This window comes from Leopardus geoffroyi, chromosome A1 (assembly GCF_018350155.1).
Source record: "Leopardus geoffroyi isolate Oge1 chromosome A1, O.geoffroyi_Oge1_pat1.0, whole genome shotgun sequence".
Lineage (NCBI taxonomy): Eukaryota > Metazoa > Chordata > Mammalia > Carnivora > Felidae > Leopardus > Leopardus geoffroyi.
The window spans coordinates 18966970-18990117 of NC_059326.1; the positions used below are offsets into that span (position 1 = coordinate 18966970).

The window sequence follows — 23148 nt, forward strand, 5'->3', positions numbered from 1 at the left end:
TTTCTTTTCCAGAAAGGATATTCTGAACCTTTCTTTCCTACAATGGTTAGCTGTCCCGACTTGCTCACCCAGCGATTACTTTATTAATAAAGCAGTCTGTGTTACCTACACCATCTCAGCTTTACTCCACTGTACTTGAATTGCCTGCCTGGTGGAATCATAAGCTCCGTGATGGCAGGATCGTTTTTATTCGGGACTTAACAACAGTATTGGTACATTGTAAATACTTTCAATAATGACCAGAGGATAAATGGAGGCTGGAATGAGACCACTATACTCCTGGCAAGTAATAAAATAAAATAAGGCAACATTACTTCTGGAGGCTGGATTGAATGAAGGGAGAAGTGGCAAGAGGTACGAGGCGCGGTACGTAGTAGAGAGCACAGGACAGACCATGCACGTATCCGTAGCTCTGTTTCTCACTCACATATGACCTTGGGCAAGTCATTTTACCTTTCTGGGATTTCCCTTTCCTCAGATGTAAAGCAACGGCTTTTAGGACCTCGCGGGTAGTAACATCGACCCCAGGAGAAAGATCACTGAATACACCGGCGGGAGGCCAGGGGTTGCCTGAAGACCTGCGGGGCCCACAGCGCCGAAATGCGGTACCTGACCGTTCCGTGCGGAGCACCGAGTCGCACAATCGCAGCCGCCGGTGCCTCTGAGCCTCCAGGGCATAAAGGAAAGGGGGAGAGGAGGCGAAGAGGTATGATCGCGGAGACTCTTGGAAACATCGCCAAGAAGCAAACACAATCGCACACACAACGGAGTGGCGGGTCCCTCTGCTAAACACATCCCTCGCCCTCTCTTCCGTTCCCCAGCCTGGCGCTTTCCTTCTCTTCCGGTTCCGGTGGGCAACAGGGGCGGGTAACTGCGTTCCGGACTCGCCCGCGGGCGGCCACGTTGCGTGCGCTGCTTCCAGGCGATTCTAGTCGAGGAGGTAAAATCGATGCCTGAGTTCAACTAAGATACGCTGGTTGAGGCAGGACCCAGATGGAGGAGGGAGGGTGTGGAGGGGGGGGAGTTACTGTGCAAATGCTACTTTGGGGGCCAGTAAAAGGAGGCGGAGAACTGACCTTACTGGGCGGCTTTGGGGGAGAGGATCCACAGCGTTCATCACATTCTCTAGATGATCTGTAGCCACCAAGGTTAAAAAAGAAAAATTACCATAGGACACGCTGCCCGATAAATTAGTATTTCTATTCAGGCACTGTTCTTGATGTAGAGTCAAGACACGTGAGACATACATGTTTCGTCTTTTCAAAAATGGTTTTACGGATAGAAATCTGCAAGAGAAAGGCTTGACTTTTTCTGCCCTCCGTGAAGGCAGTGAACAGTGGATGAGGGGTGATCAAACCTGGAAGTGCGTGAGCATAAACCCTCTGGGAAGATGCCAGCTAATGGGTCACATGGGAACCTCTGGCTTAATGTTTAAGTTTATTTATCATTTTTTTCAATTAAAAAAATTTTAATGCTTATATTTGAGAGAGAGAGAGACAGAGCATAAGCGGGGGAGGGGAGAGAGAGAGGGAGACACAGAATCTGAAGCAGGCTCCAGGTTCTGAGCTGTCAGCACAGAGCCAGATGCGGGGCTCCAGCTGTGAGATTGTGACTTAAGCCGAAGTTGGAGGCTTAACCGACTGAGCCACCCAGGGGCCCATATTTTTTTTAATTAAACATTTTTTATTTTATTTTATTTTATTTTTGAGAGGGAGGATCAGAGAGAGAATCTTAAGGAGGCTCTGCACCGTCAACGCAGACCCCCAACCAGGGTCTTAAATTCACAAGCCCGTGAGATCATGACCTGAGCTGAAACCGAGTCAGTGGCTCAACTGGCTGAACCATCCAGGTGCCCCTATTTATTTATGCTGAGAAAGATAGAGAGCAAGCTTGTGCACACACTTGAGAGGCAGAGAGAGAGACAGACAGACAGGGAGAATCCCAAGCAGGCTCTGCGCTGCCAGTGCTATGGGTGCTGAGCCCAACTCAGAGCTGGAACCCAGGAACCTGTGAGATCATGACCTGAGCTGAAATTAAGAATCAGATGCTTAACCAGTTGGGCCACCCAGGAACCTCTAGCTTAGAGTTACACGTGGGCAGTTGAATGCTGACATTAACTTTTCCCCCACAACTTCAAAAAAAAAAAAATCAAGATTGGTGGCAAATTTTTTTGTAATCTGAAATACAGAAGAGTGCACAAGTCATAAACATGTTGAGGAAAATGTGCTTAATGAATTATCTCAGAATGAATTTGCCCATGTGAACCACCACCCAGATCAAGACATAGAATATTACCAAGAGAGTATACTTAATTTGATATCACTTGATATCTGGTTGAAAATCCATTCATGAGTGTAATAGTCCATTAAAATCACATTAAACTTTTTTTAAATGTTTACTTATTTTTGAGAGGCGGGGGAGGGGCAGAAAGAGGGAGACACGGAATCCAAAGCAGGCTTCAGGCTCTGAGCTGTCAGCACAGAGTCTGATTCGGGGCTCCAACTCACAAATCGCGAGATCATGGCCTAAGCCGAAGTTGGGCATTTAACTGACTGAGCCACCCAGGGACCCCCAAATCACATTGAATAGTTACTTCATCCTTTTTCCAATTTCTTATAATAATCCTAACTTTTTTTTTTTCTTTTAAGGTTGACAAAGGGGACTGAAACCACCATCTCAGATTCACAGCTTCTCTGGAGGTATATCCTGTCCCAATTATCCTGATCCTAGTCAACTCTACTGCACTATCCATCCTCCTTAACCTCCTTCATTGGGGCAGATAGGCTGTGACCTATATGAGAGTACCGGGCTGAAGGTCACAAGCAGGAATTGAAATTCAGCCTTGCTCAACTCTGACTCCTTCAACTGTCACTTTCCAAAAGAGGCCTTCTTTGACTTCTGTAGCCTCCTGTGCCATCCAGTCACACTCTCTGGCAGGGATTACTGCTGTCTACCAGTCCCCGTTTGCTTCTTCCTCTGGAGCTTTAAGCTCAACACATGGCCACAGCAGAGACCTCATTTCCCAGCCTCCCTTGCAGGCAGGTATGTCTGCATCTAATCAATAGAATGTGAGTAGAGGTGATGTGCCCTTAAAAATGGGCACAAATTCCCCACAACCTTTTTCTCCTTCCTCCTAGTTGGAATATAGGCCAGATGATAGGAGCTGAAGCAGCTAGGGGATGGAGAGATGAAGGATTTCGGAGATGAGGATGACAGCCATCCTACCTCTGTCCTTACCCACCTCCTCCAGACAGTCACAAACAAAGGGGAGGGGGGAACCACTTTCATGTTATTTAAATGTATTTTTGAGTTTCTTTGTGGCAAGTAGTCTAGATTGTACCTTATCTAAGGTACCCTCTATGTCAAAACCTTGTTTCATTTTCTACAGAGTATCACTAAGTGAAATTTATCCCATATTTATATGCTTAAATGCTTATTATCTCACTCTGACAGAATGTGTGTTCCATGAAGGAATGGACTTTGTCTTATTCACTGCTGCATTCCCAGTTCCTAGAACCATGCCTGTCATATAATAGATGCTCATATTCGGTGAATAAATAATTTCCAAGTGCAAAGGGAAAAAAAATGGTGCAGAGAGTTTAAGTAATTTGCCCAACTTTCTGCAGCTAGTCAATGGCAGAGCCAGATTCAAATTCAGAGCCAATTAACTCTGATATTCTTGTTCATTTTGGAATACTTGACAGTTTAGGATTTTACTCATGCATAAAAGTCACGTGGAGGCACTTACTGATATACATTACTGAGTAGCTCAGAAGATCTGAATCTGAGATTCAGCACCCCAGGTGATTCTGGTGCGGGTCTTCAGACAAAACTTTGAGATATGCTACAATGACCCTATGGCATATTTAGCTGTTCATAGCTCTGTATACACTTAAAATGCACATAAAGAAAAAGTGTTGTAATTGGTGCAGCATTAAAGCAACAGTCAGATTATTACTTTGCAGGAACATCAGAGTCATTATGCTATGTGAACAGAGTGAGATCAAAGAGACCGCACTGTATGATTCCACTTATATAACAATGTGAAGAAGACAAAGCTCTAGGGACAGAAATCAGATCAAAAGTTACCAGGAGTCGCAGCCACTCTGGAGAACAGGATGGAGGTTTCTCAAAAAACCAAAAATAGAACTGCCCTATGATCCAGCAATTGCGCTATTAGGTATTTACTCAAAGGATACAAAAATACAGATTCGAAGGGGTGCGTGCACCCCACTGTTGACAGCAGCAGTATCAGCAGTAGCCCATCTATGTAGAGAGCCCAAATATCCATCGACTGATGAATAGATAAAGAAGATGCAGTGTGTACAATGATATATTACTCAGCTATCGAAAAGAATGAAATTGTGTCATTTGCAACGATGCGGATGGAGCTAGAATGTATTATGCTAAGCGAAATAGGTCAATCAGAGAAAGACAAACGCGGTGTGATTTCACTCCTATGTGGAATTTAAGAAATAAAACAGATGAACGCACGGGAAGGTCGGGGGGGGGGGGAGGAAGAGAAGAGAGAGAAACAAACCACAAGAGACTCTTAACAATAGAGAACAAATTAAGGGTTGATGGAGAGAGGTGGTTGGGGGATGGGCTAGATGGGTGATGGGTACTAAGGAAGGCACTTGTGATGAGCACTGAGAGTTGTATGTAAGTGGTGAATCACTGAATTCTACTCCTGAAACCAATATTGCACTGTATGTCAACTAAAATTTAAATCACAAAGAAAAAAATAAAGTAACAATGGTAAAAAAAAAATGTAACAATGGTAAAAAATAAAGTAACAATGGTAAAAAAAAAAAAAAGAATATGACGGAACCTTTTGAACTTATTGAAATATTATATATCTTGACTCTGGTGGAGGTTGTAGCTTTTCATAGTTACCAAAACTTAAAAACTTGTACACCTAAAATGTGTGAATTTTGCTGTATATAAATGATACCTCAACAAACCTGACTTTAACAAAAAAGGTAATTAAAGCAGTTCTAATTGGCCACAAATTAAGCCACAGGAGAATTTGAGTACATCCTAAGAAAAAGAAAAATAAACCTATCCTTTGAAGAAACATAACTTGTGCAATTGTCCAGAGCAGTCATTTATGAGAGAACAGAAATGTAGCCTGAAAGTAGAGAATGCTTTCCCTCCTTCTTCTATTCTGGCATTGACTCACCAGTCATTTTCTTCTCAGTGCCTCCTTGAAATGCACTTTCTAGAACACTGTACCTTTGGCAAGAGAGAGCAAATCAACTGAAATAGGTCCTGATATACATCAGTGACTTCTTCCTAAATGCCTCATGAAATTCTACACTAATTAACTCAATAAGCCTTCCATGAAAAGAAAAAACAAAATTATTCTATGTTTCAATTATCAATTGCTGCATAACAGATCGCCCCAAAAAAGTGGCTTAAAACAACAGTTTATTCTCTCTCACGGTTCTGTGGCTCACTGGACTCAGCCGTTGGTTTCTACTTGGGGTCTGTCATGTGGTTGCAGTCAGAGAGCAGCTAGTTTGGATTGGATGTCCCAGATGTTGTTGTTTTTTTTTTTAATTTAAATGTTTGTTTGTTTGTTTTGAGAGAGAGAGAGAGAGAGAGAGAGAGACAGCGCAAGGGGGGAGGGGCAGAGAGAGAGGGAGACACAGACTCTGAGCTGTCAGCACAGAGCCAATGCAGGGCTTGAGCTCACAAATCATGAGATTATGACCTGAGTTGAAGTCGGATGCTTAACTGACTGAGCCACCCAGGCATCCTTGCCCCAGATGGTTTTTTTTTTATTCACATAGCTGATGGTGCAGCTGGGATGGCTGGAAGAAACAGGGCCTGGCTGAGTAATATTCTCTCTGTCTCTCTCTCGCTTGCTCTCTCTCCACATGGCCACTGAAGTGTAGCAGAATATGCTACCCTAAAATATGCCACTTCGGTATAAAGATCATCTTGAGCTGTGGACACTTAAGAAGCAAATCCAAGTGGAGCTCTCTACCTTCCCCCTATTTGCCTAAAAACAGGGCATACATTTGTGAAGGTGTTCCCCCTTCCTTCTCTCCCGGGAAGGACAAAAGTTAATCACTGAATACAACCCTAGACGCTGGTCAGCCCGGAGATGACGCTGAAGAAATCCACATAACCTACTGTACTCACTAGCCCTTATCTTACGTTAGCTCCCTCATGTATTTGCCTTTTTATGATTTGCTGGCCTAGAAAGGCCTAGTCCTTTGCCTTGGTGTTGTCACTTCTCTGAAATTGCACTGCTGTTTTGTTAACATGCTACCTAAGCCCAAATTCTAACCACACCTTTGAGTTACTCATCTCTGAGGGCTCCCATGTGTATGTGTAGTATACACATTAATAAACTTCTATTTGTTTTTGTCTTCTTAACCTGTTATCACTCTAATTTACAGGGTCCCAGCCATTGAACCTAAGATGAGTAGGGGGAGAAGAGATCTTTTTCCTCCCCTGCCCCTCTCTACCTGGCTAGTTTGGGCTTCCTTACAGCATGGCATCTTAGAGTATTTGAGTTTTTCACATAGAAACATGCTTGCCTTACAGTGTGTGTTCCAAGAGACTCAGGCTAACTCTGCAGAACTTTTTAGTACCTAGCATTGGAAATTACATAGTATCACTTCTGTAACATTCTGTTGGTAAGAAAAGAGTTGCAGGGCCACCCGATTCTAAGGAAGGGAACTATACTTCCCTTTGAATACCAGGAGTGGCTCGTTGGGATCACCTTTGGGGACTTGCTTCCACCTCCTGACAAACTTTTAATTAAGTCCATTCATTTTATCAGCCTACTCTGCTGTCCTGTTTAGTCTTTTTTTTTTTTTTTAATTTCCAACCATCTTGATTTTTTTTAAGTTTATTTATTTATTTTGAGAGAGAGAGGGACAGACAGTGTGAGTATGGGAGGAGCAGAGAGAGGAAGAGAGAGAGAGAATCCCAAGCATGCTCTATGCTGTCAGTGCAGAGCCCGATGTGGGGCTTGAACCCACAAACCATGAGATCACGACCTGAGCCGAAGTCAACAGGCAGAGGCTCAACCAACTGAGCCACCCAGGTGCCCCCTGATGGTCTTCTAAGAACTTCATATTTCAGTTTATATAAAATTTTACAATGAACGATCACATACATTAATTTGATTACTGTGGTAATAATTGAGGCAGGCAGGGCAAGGGTTTTATGCCCAGTGTTCTAATGGGAAAAATGAGCCTCAGAGAAGTTAGGGGACTCACCCGAAGTCACATGACTAGTAACTGCCAGCCTGGAGCCTGCTGACTAACCAGGGCTCTTGGCTGGCTCTCATGCCTGCTTAATGGCATGTTTGTGTTCCTTTGGCATCTTTCCAGCCTGAATGTCAAAGTCCACTTGACAACATCCAGGTGCTGGTGTCAGCAAAGCCATGCTTCTGAGATTAGTGTGGTAAGACAAATTTTATTTTTTTTTAATTGTTAAAAAATTTTTAATGTTTATTTATTTTTGAGAGAGAGAGACACAGAGCAAGAGCAGGGGAGGGGCAGAGAGAGAGAGGGAGACACAGAATCGGAAGAAGGCTCCAGGCTCTGAGCTGTCAGCCCAGAGCCTGATGCAGGACTTGAACCCACGAATCACAAGATCATGACCTGAGCTGAAGTCGCTCAACCAACTGGGCCACCCAGGTGCCCCTGTGTGGTAAGACAAATTTTAAAAAAGCAAAGGAAATTTTAGGGACCTATCCACTAGAGACTATCCATTTTAATGAAAATGTACTTCAGATGAAGATTGTAGGTGTTGATTGTGCTATTTAAAAGAAAAGGCTTCTTGATTTTGATTTTGTAAAATATGAGATAACCCTTTTGAAAAAAGTAGCAGTAAGTTTGCCATTATGCACTAATGTTAGAGCTGATGCCAAAGTAACCTAAAATAATACATAGACAAGTCATGAGTGCTCAAAGGGTAGTAAAGAAAATATTCTGCCTTTTGAGGTTTCAAATATTTGTATTGGTGATATTGTTTAGTGTTGGTGGTTGACAAGGCCAAGCAAATGTCAAAGTCAACAAAAAAAGGATATCCTGTTACATGTTACAGAGTTAACTTCATTACCTCCTTAATACCTGGAGACAGGCTGAGACAGGGCCCGGTACTATAAGCAGATAAAACTATTTGAAATGTGCCATGAGACATAGACCACCCACAAAATTCTCATAATTAGAGAAAAATAAACTCTAATACACATATTTATACTCTTCATAATTTTCCCAAGAAATTGAAAGTATAGAAATGGAGAATAAAGCAGTCACACTTAAAACTCTATAGCTCAGGGTATGCCTGGCTGGCTTAGTCGTAGAGCATACGACTCTTGATCTTGGGGTGTAAATTCAAGCCCCATGTTGAATGTAGAGATGAGTTAAAAATAAAATCTTAAAAAAGCAACAACTCTGTAGCTCAGGTATAATAGATGCAGCGGAATATAACGGTTCTGGGATGGGCAGAGTGAGGGATTAGGCTCTGCCCCTTTCTTTGGGACCTTGGGCAAGTTTTCTTACCCTCTTTGGGCCTCAGGTGCCTTATCTGTGGAAAGGGAATAATAATAGCATCTACCTTCAAGATGGCTGTGAGGATTAAGTGGGTTAAAATGTGTATAAGTGCTTATAACAGTGCCTAGCACACAGTAAACACTCCAGAAGTATTTGCTACTCTCACAGTAAAATTTGAAAAGTAATATCCTTTGAAAATTTAAAAAGCAAAGAAGCTGTGCAGAAGGCAAGTCTTGAAGGTGTTTTTTTTGTGTTTGTTTTGTTTGTTTGTTTGTTTTTTAATTTTTTTTCCAACGTTTATTCATTTTTGGGACAGAGAGAGACAGAGCATGGACGGGGGAAGGGCAGAGAGAGAGGGAGACACAGAATCGGAAACAAGCTCCAGGCTCTGAGCCATCAGCCCAGAGCCCGACGCGGGGCTCGAACTCACGGACCGCGAGATCGTGACCTGGCTGAAGTCGGACGCTTAACCGACTGCGCCACCCAGGCGCCCTGTTTTGTTTTTTTAAAGTAATTTATGCCCAATGTGGGCCTCAAACTCACCACCCCAAGATCAAGAGTTGCAGGCTCTACCAACTGAGCCAGCCAGGCACCCTGACATTTTTTTTAAATGAACTTTCTATGTTTAAATCATTGTAGACATAGTGAAAAAATTGTAAGAACCGTACAAATATTTCCCTTATGTCATTAACCCAGACTACCCAAATGTTAACAATTTATCACATTTGTTTTTATCATTCTCGTTCTGTCACTTAGTATTTTTTCACAAAACACTTGAAAATCTATTACAGAGACACTTTGCTTTACGTCTACATAATTTGGGGGTATATTTCCTTAAAAAAGGACATTCTCTTTACATAAGGACAGTACAATTTTGAAGTTAGGAAGTTAACATCAATACAATACCATAATTCAATCTACAGACCTTATTTAAATTCTATCAACTGTCACAGTGATGTCCTTTATAACAAAAGGGAAAGAAACTCCTTCTGGTCCAGGACCTGATCAGAAGTCGCAGGTGGCATTTAATTCCATGCCTCTTCGTCTACTTTGATGCAGTTAAGTTCTTCAGTCCATCTTTGTCCTTCATGACGCTGACTTTTTAAAAATTGTAGTTGATACACAATGGTAGAGTAGTTTCTGGTGTTTGACCTTGACAGTTTTGAAGAGTTCAGGCCAGTTATTTTGTAGCGCGCCTCAATTTTTTTTTTGTTTCCTAATGATCAGATGTAAGTTATTAGTTTCTTAGCGGGAGAACCGCAGAAGTGAAGTTACAGTGTTCACTGTGCTTTATATCAAGAGGCATCAGTGTTTATCTGTCCCATTACTAGTTCTGTTAAAAATGAACAGCTGGATGGGATGCCTGGGTGTCTCAGTCGATTAAGTGGCCGACTTCAGCTCAGGTCATGATCACGTGGTTCGTGAGTTCAAGCGTCAGGCTCTGCGCTGACAGCTCGGAACCTGGAGTCTGCTTTGGATTCTGTGTCTCCCTCTCTCTCTGTTCCTCCCCTGCACACGCTCTGTCTCTCTTGCTCAAAAATAAAAAAAGTTACAAAATTTTTTTAAAAAAATGAACAGCTGGATTAAGAGGTACATAGGGAAAGGTCTAGAAGGGTCCTGAGCACAGGAACTTTTGTCCCATTGGCTTGGAGTGTACCACCCTCCTGGCACATAGATGTGTTTGCCAAGTCTGAAGCTCCTGCAGAAAACCATTTTGATTGAAGATGTTAAACTATCTAGAAGTCTAATTAGCACTGTTCCTTATAAGGATGTCTTCTGATTTCAAATGTAGCACTCCTAGAGAACACCAAAGGCACTTTTTGAGCAATTACCACTTCTGGACTTAACAGTGAACTTTCATGAGTCAACTCATACCAGAGAGTCCAGGGAGAATATATAGTTATTGTTGTTAAGAATTTTAATACGTTAACACATACAGGTGATGAAGAAAAGGGAATGAAATAATTTTAAGGAATAAGGAGAATACTCTTTCCAGCCAACACATGGTGCTGCAGATCTCTGGAATCTATGATTCAAAGGCAGAAATCTAAGTAAAAATATTACTGATGTTGTATTTTATTTTTTATTTTTATTTTTTAAAGTTTATTTGAGAGAGGGACAGAGCAGTGGGGAGCGTGTGAGTGGGGGAGGGGCAGAGAGAGAGAGGCACTGTCAGCACAGAGCCTGATGTGGGGCTTGCTCTGTCTCAAGAACCATGAGATTATGACCCGAACCAAACCAAGAGTTGGACGCTCAACTGACTGTGGCACCCAGGCACCCTGCATTCGGCTGTATTTTAAAGCAGTATGTACACTTAGAATTGGATGTTGAGAAGACCTCTTAAAATATTCTAAATTACAGCACATCCTTGGACAAGGCCAGCCTGAGAGTTTAGGAAGGGTCGTATCCTGAGACATAGATAGATATTCTTGGTTCTCAGCAATACGAGGGCAGACAGGAAGGTCCAGGGAGGAGAATTAGACCTTCCTCAGGTGTCACAGAGGTACAGAAGGGAAAGGATTGACCCAGCTACCAAATGCAGTATTTGAAGCCTATGCTTACAGCTTACTAGAGTACGGAATGGTAATTATATTTATTGTCATAACACACACACACACACACACACACACACACACACACACACTCCTCCCAAATTTTGTATATCTAAAGTGCTCTGATTCCAAAGCACTCTGAATAAATGATCATTGAAGTTTTTTAGCTAATGAGTTGGAAGTGGAATTCAATGCCTAGTGGTTCACTAAGCTGAAAAACAATGTTGGACATCATATTAGTTATACCAACATATTAAAAACAGGTGGAATTACCCAAAGTTACAAAATAGCAGCAAAGATATTTAAATAGCAGGTCAGCTTCATGGTAAAGGCGATTTCACCCCATCATAAGGCACTTACTTCCCATGCTATCGGATGTACCCCAGATTCATTTCATACATTATTTAACTACTGTGCTAATTCTAAGGAACACCTTAGATCTAAGTAAATAATACATCGTTGAAAAACTTCGAAATACTCTGCCAGTCTGCTGTTTGCTACGGATCTGTTCGTGCTGGTGGACCACAACAGGGCAAATAGAGAAGCCACTTGTCTCCGGTGGGACAGAGAAACACAAAGGTCAGGGCACAGCTTCTGTGGCTGCTTGCCTGTGCCTTCATCAAAGTGTTTGCTGCTAGTTTTGTTCCATTCTCCATCACACTTCCTCTGTCTGTATACACTTCATATGCAATCAAGTTTCATTTATTTATTTAAAAAATGTGTTAATGTTTATTCATTTTTGAGAGAGAGACAGAGTGCGAGGAGGGGAGGGGCGGACAGAGAGGAAGACACAGAACCTAAAGCAGGGTCCAGGCTCTGAGCTGTCAGCACAGAGCCAGACGTGGGCCTCGAACTCACGAAACATGAGATCATGACCTGAGCTGAAGTCGGATGCTCAACCTACTGAGCCACCGAGGTGCCCCTCAAGTTTCATTTATATTGTGAATTACTTTTCAGTCACTAGCATTACCTGTATATGTGATTTGTTTTCCAATAAATATGTTGCTTTGTTGTCCATTTTATACCAGTATTTGCTGATACCAACGTATTTATTTTTTAGCGATAGATTTTATATTTTATCTTCAGTGTTGGTAGATGTTACTAAATATCAAGAATTTATGATTCCATCTATCAATAAAAGAGGGTTATTTTACGTGCAATGCTTCAGTGTAAGAGTGCATAAGCCTTTTTCCAACAAAACTAGGAGGTACCATATGTATCTGCAATATGGTAACTGGTGATAATAACAACACTAACTGCCATCACTGAGCACCAAACAATCTATAGGTCTCATTTAATTTTCTGAGTGACATCAGGATTATCCAACGCAAGGTAATTATGTGCCACAGCAGAGGGATGGCAGCATGTAAGAAGGAGTCCAGGAAGAGTCAATCAATATTTGGAACTCCAACCAGCCAGGCTGGCAGTGGTATTGGTTGGTACATTAGGATTGTTCCTTGTGAAATGTGCCTGCAGAATAAATCCACTTATCCAGCATTTTTAGCTAGTCATTTCAACTTACTTGTGATCCCACCAGCAAAAGTAGCAAATTATTATGAACACCTTTGCCAAGATGATGTACTGGCTGAAAGTTCAGAGGAGAAATGAGCCTAGCTCATTTGGGGCATAGCTTGTCACGACGTTTCCCGATTTGGGTGCAGGATGGGTGGGTGTGTATGGCAGAATGTCAGATGTAATATTTCCCTTCTTTTTTCATAGTTGAGGGAAGAGCTGTTTTGTTACCACACCTTCCTCAATAGGAAATTTTTATCTTTCCCTACTATATAAGTGTATTTCCAGCTAATCTAGGCTATAAACCTAGTCAAATAACAGTATCAAACACAGCCTAAAATAGATGAATGTATATGTTTATATAAAATAAATGTAGATATATGGTATTAGTATAAATATGTAATACTTGACTATGTGAAAATCAAGTTTTGGTCTTAGAATACAAAGATGAGTAAGACTTCATCCATGCGTCCAGGGGCTGGTGACCTGGTCAGACTCACAGATAGGTTAACAGATAGTGCAACGGTATTTACAAGGCATTATGTTCAAAGCTGCACAGTCACGTGGGGGGGGGGTGCGGGGGGGGGGCTGTGGGGGCGCAGGTGGAGGAGCTCCTGGGTCACGGTCGCCTCTTCACTAGGTCTTTAGTGCCCAAAGCTGAAGGACAGTGTAAGGTGGGAGGGGCAGGGAGGCACCCGCAGCAGGACACGTATGGGAAACGGGACAGAAGAGGAAGTGGTTTTGTGCCCTTCGGCTCAGACTGTCTAGATGCTTTGCTTTTCCCTCTCTATGTAAAGCGATTCATTCTCAGTAGATTTATGTGTAAAATTGCTTTGGATCTTAAGTTTATGAAAGAGCAGGATCATGTCATTCTAACATGGATTGTGCGGCATAAGACATAGAATCAGGATGAAACGGTGCTTAGCAAATAATTTCTGGAGACGACAGAAATGTTTCCAGGCAGAACTGTCCTCAGCCCAAATTCTGAAGCATCTGAAAATTCCTTGGTTGCCCCACCCCCACCTCTTGCCTTTTCTTTTATATATATATATATATATATATATATATACATGTATTTATTTTTGATAGACAGAGAGAGACAAGTGGGGGAGGGGCAGAGAGAGAAGGAGACCCAGAATCCGAAGCAGGCTCCAGGCTCCGAGCTGTCAGCTCAGAGCCCGACCTGGGGCTCAAACTCACAAACCCTGAGATCATGACCTGAGCCGAAGTCGGATGCTTAACCGACTGAGCCACCCAGGTGCCCCCCCACCCCTTGCCTTTTCATCCTGTCCCTGGGGCTGTGTCTATGCTGCCTTCCACTCCACAGAGCCTCCCTGCTCTGGGCTTCACCAGGCCTGACACTCTGGCTAAGCCTTTCAAAATTAGGCTTCTTCTCTCCTCACCTACCTGTCAAACTGCCTCTCTCTCATTTATGCCCCAGAAGGACAGCTATATAATTCGACTAACTTACACCAACGGATGAAAGCCCAAATTGCAGTTTATTATAAAGCCGTTGCAAGGAAATTTAATTTTTAAAAGAAGAGCTTTTACATCCCAATAAACAAAGACTGTAGCTCCAGATGAGATGGCCTTTGTTTTTGCTTTCCTGGCTCTCTCAAATTATGTCCTAGGGAAAGGGCCTCTCTGCCCTTGGGATGTATTTGTAAGGCTCAAGTGCCCTCTGGAGGCAGAAATAATCTCATGCTACATAAAACATTTATGCCCTGGTGTGGGTGTGGGTGTGTATGTGGTGCTGTGTGTGTGGAGGTGTATTTGTGTGGTGTGTGGTATTGTGGGGGGGTGGGGTGGGGTGTATGTGAGTGTGTGGTCTGTGTGCGTTGGTGTGCATCTGTATTTGGTATGTGGTGTATGTGTGGTATGGTGTGTGGTGTGTGAATGTACATCCCCACCCAAGACTACAACTGATTGGCATCTGATCTGGGGGTTCCCTCCTACCTCCACCTCCTGTTCTAGACCCCCAGTCCAAGCCACCATCGTCCTGGGCTTTGACCATTTTAAGTCACCTAACGGGCCCCCTTCCTGTCACTCTCACTCTCCCGCAATTTCTTCCCTACCCAGCCACCAAAGCGATCATTAATGACTTAATTCAGACCATCTTTTTCACCTGTTTCAAATCCTGAACTGGCTTCCCATTGCACTTTGACTATTTTTCCCCCAGAGGGTAAGATTTCCCTTCATTGTCACATCAGTCTGACAAATAAACCTAACACAGCCCGGAACACTGAGCAGGTCGAGCGCCAACGCAGAGGCCTGCCAACAGCAGGAGAGAGGAATCCAGTCTGTCTCCACGTCCCCAGCCTGGAAAGATAATTCTATTGGACAAGAGCGAGGGCGGCTGACAAACACAGCAATGCGCTCTGTAGACATTTCGAGCAGAGGAATAGAAAAGCTTCCCAGGTGGATTCTGTGCAGGGCAAGGAAATGGGTCTAAGTGCCCTGAATGCCCAGCTCTTGCCTATGGCTCCCACCTCCTGCCCCAACTCTCTCCTCCCCTCACTCACTGCATGCCAGCAACTTGGGCCTGTTCTTCACAGGCACAACACAGCTTTGCTCTAGGATGTTTAGCTTTGGCACGGAATATCCTTTTACCTGGAACATGCTTCTCGAAGGTTGTCCCATGACTGCCTCCTTCACCTCTTTCCAACTTCACTCCACAGCCACCTTGTCGGTAGCACCGCATCGACTGAAGCCAGTCTTCCCACTCCAGCATGTTGCCCGGTTTCACTGCCTTCCTAGTGCTCATCACCTTCTGAAACGATCTCCTTTCATCCACTCGACACATTCACTGAGTGCCTACAGTAGGCTCTGCCTCATGCGGTGGGGCTAGATCAGGGCCAAACAGAGAAGCCCTGCCTCGTGGAGTATACACATCTTGTAACCCTTTTGTTTACTTATTTATTGCCAGCCTCCCCCACTAGAATATAAGCTGAGAGCAGAGACCCTGGGCCACCTTGTTCAGCGATTTATTCTTACAGTCTAAAACTGCCTAGCACATCATTCGTGGTCAATCAATATTGGTTGAATGAATAAAATGTTTAGATTTTTATTAGGGTACACGGACAACATTTTAAATTCCTATCATTGTGGCAAATTTAATTCATTCAATTAGTATTTAACTATAAAAATAAGGCAGGGACACCTCGGTTAAGTGTCTGTTGATTTTGGCTCAGGTCATGATCTCACAGTTCATGAGTTTGAGCCCCGCACCGGACTCTGTGCTGACAGCACAGAGTCTGTTTGGGATTCTCTCCATCTCCCTCTGCCTCTCCCCTTGCTTGTGCATGCCCTAACTTGCACTCTCTCTAAATAAATAAACATTAAAAAAATAAGGCAAACAAGAAACCTAAGAAACCAACGACCTATAATAATTGTTAGCACTTACCACTTACTATGTGTCGGGCACTGTAGCAAGTGCTTTATATTTTTTGCCTCATCTTACCTTCACAAAATTCCACGACACAGCTAGGATTATTCTCCCCTTTTGTAAGATGAGGAATTTGGGGCTTAAAGAAGCTGTCTACCATCACAAAGCCATCGAATGAGAGCCAGTCTTCAAGGACAGAACAGTCTGGCTCCATAGTCCATGCCTTCAACCTCCTCTCTGCTCTACACTGTCCACATTTACATCACAAAGAATGTCTATTCACTGGCTCCCTCTACCACCCTCCGAATAAACTCAACACGCTTAGCAGGGGCGTATGGGACCCTCGGAGATCAGCCCTGCTCCTTGCTAGCCTCTTCTGTTACCCTCACCTCCTATCCTGCACTGAACCATCGGGGCTCCTAGACTGCCATGCTCTTTCTCCTTTCTTTTCTTATAATTGTGTGGTTTGTTCCCTCCTTTGAAACTCCTACTCATAACTCCTTCTCATACTTTAAGACTCAGCCATTACCTCCTCCAAATATGGCCTTCCTGGTTCCCTGGGCTTGGTTATGTGCCCTTTCCCTGTTGCTCCCTGGCATTCTGAACATGCCTCTACAACACTCAGCCTTCCCTCGCTGCAGTCCCAGCTATTTGGGAGATGAAGCTTCCCTCTTCGCCTCTAAATTTTCAGTGCTTAGCACAAAGCTTGGAACAGAGATGTTGGCTAAATGCTTTGAATGATGGTTATTCATTTGGGGATTGGCTGAATGCCATGTTTTAGTATTTTACACACGGCAGGGAAAGAATCCTATTATAAAGAGAGGGTTGGGGCGCCTGGGTGGCTCAGTTGGTTGAGCGTCCGACTTCAGCTTAGGTCATGATCTCATGATTCGTGAGTTCGAGCCCCCCGTCAGGCTCTGCGCTGACAGCTCAGGGCCTGGAGCCTGCTTCGGATTCTGTGTCTCCCTCTCTCTCTCTGCCCCTCCCCCACTCACACTCTGTCTCTCTTTGTCTCTCAAAAATAAATAAATGTTAAAAAAAATTTTTTTTTTAAAGAGAGGGTTAGAACGTGACATGTGGAAGTCTTCATTGGTGAGATCACATGGGCATTGGGGATAGTGGGGATGGGGTAGTACACAGAGCATCAGTGGTAGAACCATATCTCTCCCTCATTCTCACCCCAGAAGATTTATTCTAATCATCCAGCTGGAAACATAGATGCTGGGATTTTCCCCTCAGGCCATCTGACTCCAGAGCCTCCAATAATCTCTAGGCTATGTTGCCTCAAATATACTGGGCCTTCCAAAGAATGGGTGCATCCCTTGATTTATCCTTTCAGTGGTTGTATCTGTTTTTCCAGAACAATTTTCTAAAAGCACTTTTTATTTTCGCTTTTTAAATTAAATTAAAAAAAAAATCGAACCCAGGCATCTTTTTCTCCTCCTCCTTGTCCTCATCATCCTCCTCTTCCTTCTTTCTCCTTCTCTTTCTCCTCCTTGTCCTCATCATCCTCCTCTTCCTTCTTTCTCCTTCTCTTTCTCCTCCTTGTCCTCATCATCCTCCTCTTCCTTCTTTCTCCTTCTCTTTCTCCTCCTTGTCCTCATCATCCTCTTCTTCCTTCTTTCTCCTCCTCCTCGCCCTCCTCCTCCTCCCTCTCCCTCTCCTTCTTCTTCTTTAAAGTTTATTTATTTATTTTGAGCGAGAAAGAGAGCCCACGCACATATGAGTGGGGGAGGGGAAGAGAGAATCCCAAGCAGGCTCCACACCACCAGCACGGAGCTGGGGTGGGCCTGGAACCCACAATCTCTGAGGTCATGACCTGAGCCGAAGTCAGATGCTTCACCAGCTGAGCCACCCAGGTGCCCCTAAAAGCACTTTTTAAATTTTTTTTTTCAACGTTTATTTATTTTTGGGACAGAGGGAGACAGAGCATGAACGGGGGAGGGGCAGAGAGAGAGGGAGACACAGAATCGGAAACAGGCTCCAGGCTCTGAGCCATTAGCCCAGAGCCCGACGCGGGGCTCGAACTCACGGACCGCGAGATCGTGACCTGGCTGAAGTCGGACGCTTAACCGACTGCGCCACCCAGGCGCCCCTAAAAGCACTTTTTAAATGTTTTCAAATGACTAAGTGTCTAGTGATGGGTGCACAGAAAGATGAAATGATTTACCCGAGTGTATACACTACTGATAATAGAGCAATTTGCCTCTGGACTCTTAGACTATCTTGTCTTAAAAAAACTCAGCCATTCATTCAATTACTCATTCTACAAATATTTATCGAGTGCCACAGCATGCCGGCTATTGTTCGAGACCAGCAATGTTCAATAAAACTGTCAGTGATCTTGAAATGTTCCTTATCTATCTTGCCCAATATAGAGGCCACTAGGCACATGTGGGTATTAAGTACTTCAATGTGGCGGGTGCGACTGAGGCCATGAATTTACTTTAGTTCATTGTGAGTTCAAGTTAAGTAGCCACATGTAGTGACAGGATGCCAAAAGGGACAGTATCATTCTAGATGCTAGAGAAATCAGTTAAAAGCAAAGATCCTTGACCTTGCCGAGTTTACATTTTGGGGTGAGGGTAGAGGTGAGAGGGAAAGAGAAAGACAGTGAACAAGAGACATAATGAATAAGTACAGTGCAGTATAGAGGAGCTGGCTTGCGTTTTAAAGCAGAGTGGTCACATCAGTCTTAGAACTTTCTGATCCTTTGGTTAGGATAATTAGGTCTGATCCAATTTCAGCTCCAATCTCTCTCCTTCTCTCCTCCCCTTCCTCTTCAGAGTTCAGCTCCCCAAAGATGAGGCAGGAAGGCGACAGAAAAGGCAGGCTTGTCTTTTGAACTGGCCTTGCTCTGGGTCCAGCTGATGCTACGGATCTCTGCCCGGGTGAGGGCCCTTCAGGGAAAGTGGGGTGGGGTTCTCTAGGGGATAGTGTGCAGGTTTCGTCTGGCCCCCTCCATGGTGGAGCACCCCCTCAGGCAAGGGCGGCCATACTTCCCTTCTGCTGCCGTTAGCCTACCCCCAACGCCTCCTTCAGGTGATGTATTACCTCCTTTGGCTCCCTGGGCAGCCTTTCTGTAACCATATTCTCCTTCATATGCGGCCAGGGGAATGGCTGAGAGCCCCGATGTCCTTCACCAGGCCACTATCCCTGCAAACCAGCTGGCCAAGCCTCCCTACCTTCAGAAATCTCTCTATGAGAAATAGGCATCAGTCCTTATGTCTGTGAGACTTGTACACTCCTGATGCCCCAGGACACACAGCAAGCCCTTCCGAGACTCCCTCGTCATGCTCACCTCTGCTTGGACAGTAACTGCACCATGGAGGGTACAGACTTGACAGCTCACAAGCCACCAGCTGGGGAGAGAACTAAATATATTCCCTTCCATTTTTTAAAATGTTATTTACTGTTTTTTAAATCTATCTATCTATCTATCTATCTAGAGAGAGTGAGAGAGCATAGGAGAGGGGCAGGGAGAAAGAGGGAGAGAGGGAATCCCAAGCAGGCTCTGCACCATCGGCATAGTGCCTGACCCAGGGCTTGATCTCACAAACCATGAGATCAAGACCTGAGCAGAAAGCAAGCGTTGGATGCTTAACCAGCTGAGCCACCCAGGTGCCCTGATTCCCTTCAAACTAACTGGCTGGCTCAGTTGTTTAAGCGTCTGACTCTTGATTTAGGCTCAGGTCATGATCTCATGGTTCATGAGTTTGAGCCCTGCATCGGGCTCTGCGTTGACAGTGCGGAACCTGCTCGGGATTCTCTCTCTCCCCTTCCTCCCCTGCTTGTACACTCCATCTCTCAAAATAAATAAATAAACTTAAAACAACTTAAAAAAATTACTATTGAAGTGTGGTTGACATACGGTGTTATACTAGTTTCAGAGGTACAGCATAGTGATTTGACAATGCTATGCCTCACACAACACTCAAGTGTTGTCACCGTCTGTCACCATACAACGTTATTACAACATTATTGACTCTATTCCCTATGCTGTAATTTTCATCTCTGTGGCTTATTTACCTGATAACTGGAAGTTTGCACTTTTCAATCTATTCCTCCCACCCCTCCCTGCAATCTTTTGGCGACCCACATGATTTTGTGAGGGGAAGGACAGGCATCTCGACAAGCACCCTGCACTCTCCCTGCACCTCTGTTTGTCTAGGACTAATGACAAACATGTCCCTGCCACCCAATCCATTTCTCCCCTGGTTCAGACTGTGACAGTGGAGCCTGGACAAGGACAGCTGGGCTGATGCGTGAGAAGGCAGTGGGTCGTGCCACTTCTCGGTCAACCCTACGAGGAGGTGGTGCTATTCACTCATCATGGCTCTGTCTAGAAGGCATGAGGTTTAGCACCTCTTCTTAGAGTCTTAGCACCAGTTTAGGACAAGAGGAATCAGCCTTCTCTTACACTTCCTGATGTTAAATCACAAGTGTAATTTGTAACAATATATTAAGTGATCAGTTGATACAACATCCCTGGCACTATAATATAAAGACTTCTTTTTAAAAAAAGTTTATTTACTTGTGTTTGAGACAGAGAGAGAGAGAGAAAGGCAGAGAGAATCCCAAGCTGGCTCCACACTAAACCAGCCAGGTGCTCCTAAAGATTTCCTTTTTTAAGGGGCACCTGGGTGGTTCAGTCAGTTAAGCATCCGACTCCTGATTTCGGCTCAGGTCATGATCTAACTGGGAGATCGAGCCCCACGTTGGGCTCTTTGCTGACAGCACAGAACCTGCTTGGCATTCTCTCTCTCCCTCTCTCTCCCACTCACTCTCTCTCTTTTTCTCAAAAGTAAATAAGTAAACATTAAAAAAAGATTATTGTTCATTCTGTCTCTCAAGCCATATTTTATTATTACTATTTTCAAAAATGGTTATGATCTGACATCTAAATGAAAGTATCAGTGAAGAATGTGTATGTGCCTCTAAGAGTTAGTAACTACATACTTCCCATGTCTAAAACAAATTAGCCTATAGAAAAGTATCCACTGCAGATAGGCCCATTTGTGGGGAAAGAAGATCCCAGACACTTACAATGTTCATAGTGGTAAATTGTATGACAGTGATGCAATCCAACAAATTTATTGCAACGATTCATTTTGACGAGAGTGCCTTAAAACCCACCATGGGCAAAGCCCAGGCCAAGTGAGGAATAAGTCAGTTCTTGTGCCTTAGCAGGGGACACTAAGTAGATTCCACTACAGGGGCCCTCAGGGCTCAGCAGGTGGCTCCTCCCACCCATCCGGCTGATTCTTCCAGCACCTCTCAGAGCCAGACTGCAATTCTCCAAATGAGTAGTGTTGCTTCCTGCTTTGCTGCCTTTGCACACGCAGTCTCCTCTGTTAAACACACACACACACACACACACACACACACACACACACACACATCCAACAAGCCCCAACTGGAATCATTTGCCCCCCAGGACAGCAAACGCAGACTTAATCACAGTCTCAGCTTATCCCAGGAATGTGACCTTTCAACAGTCAATATGAAATTTCCTAATCAGCACTAGCAAGGTGATGTCTCCATGTTAAACCCTACTGTTCCATTTCCCCATAGAAGAAGATTACCTGGGCTGAAACAATCCTTTCTTTTCTTTTGCAAGTAACTTCTTGCGACACCTTTCTTCCTATAGAAACCTTCCATTTTGCACAATTCCTCGGAACTCTCCTCTACTTGCCAGATGGAATGCTGCCTGATTCATGAATTACTTAAAGCCAATTAGATCTCCAGATTCACTTGTTTGAATTTCGTTTTGTAACACCTCTGATGGGAATGCTCAGCCTGTCTGAAGGGGACATGTGTCATGTTCTCTGGCTGCTTGGCATTGTTTTATTTTTTATTTTTTAATATAATTTATTGTCAAATTGGCTAACATGCAGTGTGTACAGTGTGCTCTTGGCTTTGGGAGTAGATTCCCATGATTCATTGCTTACAGACAACACCCAGTGCTCATCCCAACAAGTGTCCTCCTCAATGCCCATCACCCATTTTCCCCTGTGCCCCACCCCCCCATCCACCCTCAGTTGGTTCTCTGTATTTAAGAGTCTCTTATGGTTTGCCTCTCTTCCTCTCTTGTTTGCAACTATTTTTTTCCCCTTCCCTTCCCCCCATGGTCTTCTGTTAAGTTTCTCAAGATCCACATGAGTGAAAACATATGATATCTGTCCTTCTCTGACTCACTCATTTCACTCAGCATAATACCCTCCAGTGCCATCCACGTTGCTGCAAATGGCAGGATTTCATTCTTTCTCATTTGCTTGGCTTTGTTTTAAAGCCCTGCTTACATTCAGGGAGTTTCCTACCAAGTGACTCCTTCCTCTTCAAGACAAGCCAGAAGTCTCGAGTTCCCGGCCCCCTTTGCAGATCTGGGTACAGGCACGTGACTCAGGTTCCATCCATCAGCTGCATCTACGTGATTTATCAATTTGGAAATGAGCTAGACAAGGCGATGGACATGGTGTGGCAGTGACCTGTCAGGCAAAGCTGGCGGCAAAGGTGCCCAAGCAATAGTTCCCACGCAGAGGCCCTGGCACAAAAGGGACAGTGGTACAGACTACAACGTCTAGAAGCTCTGAAGGAGGTGCACCGTGGTTTCCACGGCGGAACACTTCTACAGTGTGTTCTGGGATTTGTTTCAAGAAGTTCTTCAGGGTACTCCATCTTCTCATCCAGCGATGGTGAAAGTCACCCAGCATCCTTTTTTTTCGTTTTTGTCTTTTTTTTTTTTTTTGAGAGAGAGTACATGTGCATACGTGTGCAAGTGGGGGAAGGGCAGAGAGAGAGGGAGGCAGGATCCGAAGTACGCTGACAGCAGAGAGCCCAATGTGGAGCTCAAACTCACCCAACTGTGAGATCATGACCTGAGCCAAAGTCCCACGCTCACCCAGGCGCCCCCACCCAGTATCCTTTTAATAAATTGTTCCTGTGCTCCAGAGCTGGCTTCTGTTGATGGCAACTAAGAGTTCTGAGTGACATATCAACAGGCTTTCCTCCTAAGGGGCCATTTGTCTTTCAAAACCCACCCTGACATGGGGGGTCCCTGGGGGCCTCCCCGGAAACCCTCTTTTCCATTATTTATTCCCTTCTCTGGGATGCCGTGCTACCCACACCCCTCTCGCTGCATATCCTCCCCAAATTCTAATTATTTGTTCCTTCCTCCTCT

General features: G+C 44.2%; 2 protein-coding genes across 7 annotated transcripts in view; one reads left to right on the top strand and one right to left on the bottom strand.

Annotated features, from left to right (window-relative positions):
• Positions 1 to 830, bottom strand: part of MRPS31 (mitochondrial ribosomal protein S31) — a 64130-nt gene extending 63300 nt beyond the window's left edge. For 2 of the 5 annotated variants that reach the window (XM_045475039.1, XM_045475022.1), the window contains exon 1: positions 610 to 826. In XM_045475039.1, coding sequence (XP_045330995.1) covers positions 610 to 734 — 125 coding nt within the window. In that variant the 5' untranslated portion in view covers positions 735 to 826. Of the gene's footprint in view, positions 1 to 453; positions 575 to 609 lie in introns of those variants that run through there. The other 3 variants (XM_045475002.1, XM_045475031.1, XM_045475012.1) reach the window with 3 other exon arrangements.
• Positions 831 to 863: 33 nt separating this feature from the next.
• SLC25A15 (solute carrier family 25 member 15) overlaps positions 864 to 23148 on the top strand; it is a 64923-nt gene continuing 42638 nt past the window's right edge. The window contains exons 1-3 of one of the 2 annotated variants that reach the window (XM_045475041.1): positions 864 to 940; positions 2649 to 2699; positions 7353 to 7425. The gene's annotated coding sequence lies outside the window, so the exon portion shown is untranslated. The remainder of the gene's footprint in view (positions 941 to 2648; positions 2700 to 7352; positions 7426 to 23148) is intronic. The other variant, XM_045475042.1, reaches the window with a different exon arrangement.